Source organism: Papaver somniferum, chromosome 2, assembly GCF_003573695.1.
Source record: "Papaver somniferum cultivar HN1 chromosome 2, ASM357369v1, whole genome shotgun sequence".
NCBI lineage: Eukaryota > Viridiplantae > Streptophyta > Magnoliopsida > Ranunculales > Papaveraceae > Papaver > Papaver somniferum.
This window is the reverse complement of record NC_039359.1, coordinates 209880207-209886620: the sequence shown is the minus strand read 5'-3', so window position 1 is coordinate 209886620 and position 6414 is coordinate 209880207. Positions and strand designations below refer to the sequence as shown.

The following is a 6414-nucleotide window of genomic DNA, read 5'->3' as shown; positions in this document are numbered from 1 at the left end:
AGTCGATCCCGTTTGAGTATCTTGTATGACTTCAGAGTGTTGCATGTTAGTGTCAGTGTTGACAGCAGGGGAAGGAGTTACATGTTTAACTGCCAAAGGCATCATTAACTTTGAGATACTTGGAAGAGTGTAATCACTGCAGCGAGAATCCAAATCTTTAATCTTCTTTTTCTTTAGTTTCCAAGCAAGGCAGCTTTGATCTTTATGATCAAGGATGCGACAGGAGTTACAGAAATATCTTGGAACTCTGATATGTCTACATTCATTAAGAAAAGGTTCGTTCCTACCATTTATGAAAAGCGGGATGCCTGTTGGTAGTGCTTTATGAACTGGAATTCTAATGCAGACCTTGACATTCTTATTAAAAGGATGTTTACTAAAAGGATTTTGGGCTTCTATGAGTTCTCCCATATTTAGAGTGAGGAGCTTAAGATTTTCAAATTCTGTGTGTTCATTGGGGATGTTACACAAGATGAACCACATAATTTCTTCATTAAAGAAAAGTTGGTGATTTGGTGGTCAGCCTTCAATTGGTACAACTTTTAGCACCATTAGATAACACAGACAAACCAAGGTTTCTGAGAATTGATTCTATTGAAATCCTCTTCAGATAAGTAACGAATAAGAACTTTGTTCCTCTGACCATTGAAGGTAGTGACAGTAGGGTGTTGAGCTAGTGGCCAATTGTTGCAGATGTAATATGTGATTGAGGAGGTTAGGATCAGAGTTTCACAACAAACATATCCTTCCATACACAATTTCCAGTTAGTATCAGGTTCTGCTAGGACAACTTTCTTACCAATGAAGACTGGTTTTGTAAGAGAAGAATGAAGATTTAACTTTTCAGACACCTGGTTTGAGAGAGTTTGAATTTCAAGATTCAAGTTTTGGGAATTCTCTGAAAAAGAGGGGATTTCCATAGTATAAGAACAATGGATATATAAAAATATAACTTGATTGAGATCAGAATTCCAAGTAACTAATACAAACTATAGAGATAGAGAGAAGTATCTCTTTATGATACTGTTTTGATAAAGGTAACAGGCAATGTGGAAGAGGGAAAGGCAGGAGGGATTTGTTTGTTTTTGAATTTAAACCTTAGAAAAGGAATGAGAAAGTTGTTGACCATATTCAGATAAAATTTCAGGAGAGTTTTGGTGTAAGGTTGTTGTAGGAGAGTTGCAGGTTCTGCTTTGGGGGAGTGGATTGACATATGGAATGTCATTATCATTACCATACTTTTGAGTTTGGTTTTGAAACAAAGTGTTCACGTGAATATTATGGAGGGAGAGCTACAAGAAGATGTATCTAATAGTACCTTGTTGTAACAATTGATGCAGATTGGATTGAGGATATGTGACATGGATATGGGTTGTTGAGTATTTATTTGGTTTTAAATTATTCATGATGACATTTAAGTGATGATGTAAACTGCCAAAAGTAATAATGGTAGAAAAGAGGGGGAAAGTTTTTTGTTTGGATGGGTGATAAGGGGAAAGTTTTTGAGTGCTTGCTGGGTGGTTAGGTTTGATAGATAGACTAGAGATGTTACTGTCTAATATGCCCCGGGTTGCGGTGATGCCTCCCAACTGGTGCTGCCATCTCCTAGTATGCATAAAACATAAAGTGTTAATTAGAACCCACAGATAAATATCAAAGTTTGGTAACCCACCAGATACTCCCTTAATGGAAGTTCCAAAAAAGGTAAAGGTCTTAATGAATATTAGGTGTTGAAAATAGGTCTTGATAGGGTAATAATGGTTATTAGAGTGAAGGGGATACACATGGCTTTGAATGGGCGTGGTAAACAAAGAGACATGACAGTTAACTAAGCGCCATAAATGGAATTGAATGGGCACAATTGGGTATTTAAAGGGGTAATTAGCAGAGAGATTATCACTTTCTGAGAAATCTTTGACAGAAGAGGAAAGTTTTATGTTTAGCAAACTAATTTGAGAGTATGGCTGATCCTGTCCAGAATTCAACCAATTCGGATGGAAATCTTTTAATTGCACCACCAGAAACACCTGAATTTGTACGAGCCAAATTGGTTCTCCCTTCTTTAAGTATAATGGAATTGCAGCGATTGAGAGATGACACACATTATGAAATTGATCGTTGAATTCAAGAGCAAACTCGTCAGAGAGAGGCAGAGGAGGCTGTTCAAGAACAGAAGAAACGGAAATTTGAAACTCTCTACAATGCATGGCTACCCAAGTTTTTATAATGGCAAGAACGGAAGGATGAAGAGAAGGCTGAGAAGCAAGCCAAGACCCCAAGGTATGAAAGTGCAACAGAAAGTGATTCCAAGGCTTTAAATGGAGGGGAGTATGAAGTGGAGGAGGTAAACACCAGTGACCTTGATTCAGATGCTGCAGAGGATAAGAGAAGGATGAAATCTTATCATGATGGGAAGACGAGAAGTCGGTTTGAATATGAACTTTCCAATCCCAAGATTTTTGCACGTACCATGAGTGAGGGTGAGCCTGTTGGGGTAAGGATAAGCCGACGAATGGCTGATCTCGATGCTGAGACAACTGAGGAAGAAAGGGAGGAAGGGGATGAGGATAGTGATGATGAATCATCTTCCATTGGGACTTCTCCTGCATCATCTGACAGTGATAGTGAGAACTATGGTGAAGAGGGACTAGATACTGATGAAGAAGATTGGTGGTAATCTCATCATAGTTATTAGGAAAGGCTAGATTTTCAGGAATTGCATAAGTCCTGAAAACAACAACAAGTTTTTTGCTAAGCAGCTTTTCTGGTAACTTTCCTTCCTTCTACTCTTCTTGATGTTGGTGCATATGATGACAAGTCTCTTTTTGTTTTGAAAGTTGGTTAGGCCGGTGTTTGATTTTCTTTTATACTGATTTTGCGAACAAGTAGCATGGTACTTGGAAATTTCTTGGTTTAAGTATGTAAAGTTTAAAGGGGTTATAGATTTTTCAAGCTTATGGGAATGGTGTGTGGTGACAGGGTTTTGGGTTATGATATTTTGATGAAGTTGTTTTAAGAATGTGTACTGGTAATTTAGGACTTTTTTCTTTTGAGAGTTTGATAACTGAGTGAGCTTACAGTACTGAAATTGAGATTGAAAACTCTTTATGTAATTCTCAGTGAACTGATTACTGCTTAAGAAATGCTTGTAATTATAATTGTTGAATTTCAATTCGAATAACACTGTTGATAAAATTCTAGTGATGAGTAACAAAGATCTATAGATAATAGGACTGCTTGGGAAAATCACACTGAAAGAAAGGAATTGTTGAGGGCTAGTAAGGTTGAATCTCAGGTGAAGAGCTTCAGAGATATTGGGCATGAACAGAGGCCAGAGAGCCAACGTTAGAGTGACATTGCAGAGCGGCTCAAGAGAGAGAATTTCTAAAGAGTTTCTTCTTCTCTATTGCGGAGTTCCTTGCTATGTTTTTGGTATCCATTTCACTCATACTAATTTTTACTCGTCCATTTGAACCATGTTTTAAAAATCTTTGTACAAATGAACCATTTTCCGAAAACAAAATGCTTTATCGTTTGATGGGTGTTTTAAAACATATCAAATGCTACAATGTATCATTTAGTTGAACAAAAATTCTCAAAAGTCAATGTGCGGCTGCCTACAAGTATGCGTGGACATGCACACTAGACACGCGACCCTTTCTGAACACATGCAGGATATCCTTTTCTTGAGTGAACATACCATTTGAAATGGGAATCAATTAGATATGTTTTAAAACGGGAACACATGCAGGATATCCTTTATACGTGCGCGCTATAAAGTAAGACGGGGTTGAGTCTTTGGTAGGTGTCCAGTATGAAATGGGAATCAATTAGATATGAAATGGGAATCAATTAGATAGGTGTTAAACAAATTGCCGAAACGTTGAGTCACCCGAATTCTTACGTACACTAACTGTCAAGACTCAGCTTGTCTGTCGAAGTTTTATACATACTTAACTCATAGTTTAGGAGACATTGATGAGGTTAAGACAGTGGCCGGAACTAGTTGGGAGTTTAGGAGACATTTCAAAGGAGACAATCGACAAAGAAAATCCACATTGAGGTTATGATCCTTTTAGTTGGTACCATAACAGATATGGCCTACATGAAGGACAGAGTTCGTGTTTGGGTTGAGAGCAACACCGTAGTACTGGTGCCAAAAGTTGGTTAATATATAAAAGTTAGCTGTGATTGATTGATTGATGGATGGATCAATGGAATAAACGAAATTATGTTCTGTTTGGCTAGCTGGCTATGGTTCTTAATCAATGCTTAAATATTTTTTTGGAAAAAATAAAATTCATTCAACAATAAAAAAAAACACGAAATTGATTAAAAAGATCAAAATCAACAATTACTGGGTGAAATGGACAGTTAGATTTTGATACTGTTTAAATGGACAAAAATGTAAAAACAGGCACGATGTAACCAGTTTCATCATCCCCATTTTCAAATATTTTTTCTTATTTTTAATTTACACATAATGTATCCAGTTTAATTTGACCATTTCACCCAAACTATTTTTTACTCGTCCATTTAAACCGTGATTTAAAAATATTTGGACAACTGATCCATTTTCCGTAAAAAAACTATATGAGTGCCGAGCTAGCACTAAAAATACAACCCACATCAGCCTAAAACAAGGAGAGAAAGAAAGGCAAAAGAGAGCACAAACGCAGAAAAATCCCCTCTTACATGTTGAAATTAGTGTTTATCGTCTGTGCCAGAAATCCCATGCGCCCTCTGTGCCTGCCAATACGCCGGCGACACATTCTTGTTGCGTTATCTGTAATTAACGATACATATTTTTACCGTATTTGATCATTATACTAAATAAGGGAAGAATAAAATAAAAACTAAAAAGAATTTACCTTACACAAGACTTTTTTTAAATCTGCACTCATTCAACCGATACTCCTTCCTGTACAAGCATTAACAGACGACATTGTGTAATTTCTTCTTTTTCGTGTTTGGCTAAAAATTATTGTTAAGTTAATTTATTTTCTTTGCTTTGTGTGTTAATTCGATCTCCCAAGTTCAACGATCAATTAAAGTTAATTTGTTTTCTTTGCTTTGGTTGTTAAGTTTGTTAGAAAGTAGATTTCATTTAAAAGTAAGTATTGTAAGTGTTTAATGGTGATTAACTTCGTCAAAATTGTTTCATTAACTTGATAACAAATGTAATCAACGCATATGTTGATGATTGATCATCATCTAATCGGTAAGACTCACCCATGAGTACTTTAATAGATGTGGTTATCCAATTCACCAATTGTTACCCACGTATTCCTCTTTGTAATCGCCATTTTGAGGATCATCTTGCCTATACTTTTATGGAGCATGAATTATATATGATGATAAATAAAGGACACACTATACTTTGAAGATCATGCTTCATATGAATCAAAATATTAGAGAGCGGCAGAATTGAAGAAAAACCTTGCATCAGGATGTCTAAAATACTATACTGTACACAGCACAAAGCAGCAAGAACTCAATTTCTTTTATTTATTTATTTTCCTCTGAAGCATGAAATCAAGTTAAACTTGGTAGATCTAAGAAAATATCTGTAATAAATATAAGATCCTTAAATATCTCGTTAGTTACCTTATTAGTAAGATGAAATATATGGAAAGCTAAATGGGTTAGTTACAGTTACTGGCAAGACACATTTCATCAGCGTACTGGCAGGCATAGAGGGTTCATGGGAGTCTGGGCACAGACGATGTGGACCCTTGAAAACCCCCCAATCATGCACAAAATCGGCAAGCTTAAATTGTTTGAAAGACTGATGAACGCATGCCCAATTAATGCTTAAATTAATAAGACTTTAAGATGTGTTTCATTAACTGACGAAGATATTATGGGTATTTGAACTATTTAGGAGCCATTGTTAATATCTAGTTTGATATTCTTGATATTTGATAAGAAACATTACATTTGAAAGGCAACAACCACGCAATGTTTGTGCGATTCATCAGAGGCGGCTGAATAAGGTTCATAATATTCAACTACTACTAGTAGTAGTCAAAATAACTACGCTATACACGCAATTCTCTATTCAGTACGTCTTTGAATGAATAGGTTTACAGGCTATGTTAATGGTTGGCTTTAAAATTCTTGAGGTATCCCTTGAAGGCATTTATAACAAGTTCATTTGCATTCTTCCAACGTCAGATAATACAAATACTTACGGCTTGATTAAGTTGCGCATCCAAATGCCCATTCAATACCAAAATCATGTAAGATAACATATATGCGGATCCCCGTTATGTACTAAACTTTCCTACTATAATCTTACACTTCGGTGGATCACCTCTGCTGTGAGTTTATCTCTTACCAATAATTCAATGAAAGAATGTTACCCATGAAGTAGTTCAGTGGAAATAACGTATGGCTTTCTTGTGTTTTCAA

At 36.1% G+C, this 6414-nt stretch overlaps 1 protein-coding gene across 1 annotated transcript; it reads left to right on the top strand.

The window, feature by feature from the left end:
- The first annotated feature begins 1960 nt into the window (after positions 1-1960).
- On the top strand, positions 1961-2677 carry LOC113352705 (clumping factor A-like). Its single transcript, XM_026596495.1, has 2 exons — positions 1961-2117; positions 2235-2677. The coding sequence occupies exons 1-2, from the start codon at positions 1961-1963 to the stop codon at positions 2675-2677; spliced, it is 600 nt and encodes a 199-aa protein (XP_026452280.1).
- The last annotated feature ends 3737 nt before the right edge of the window (positions 2678-6414 follow it).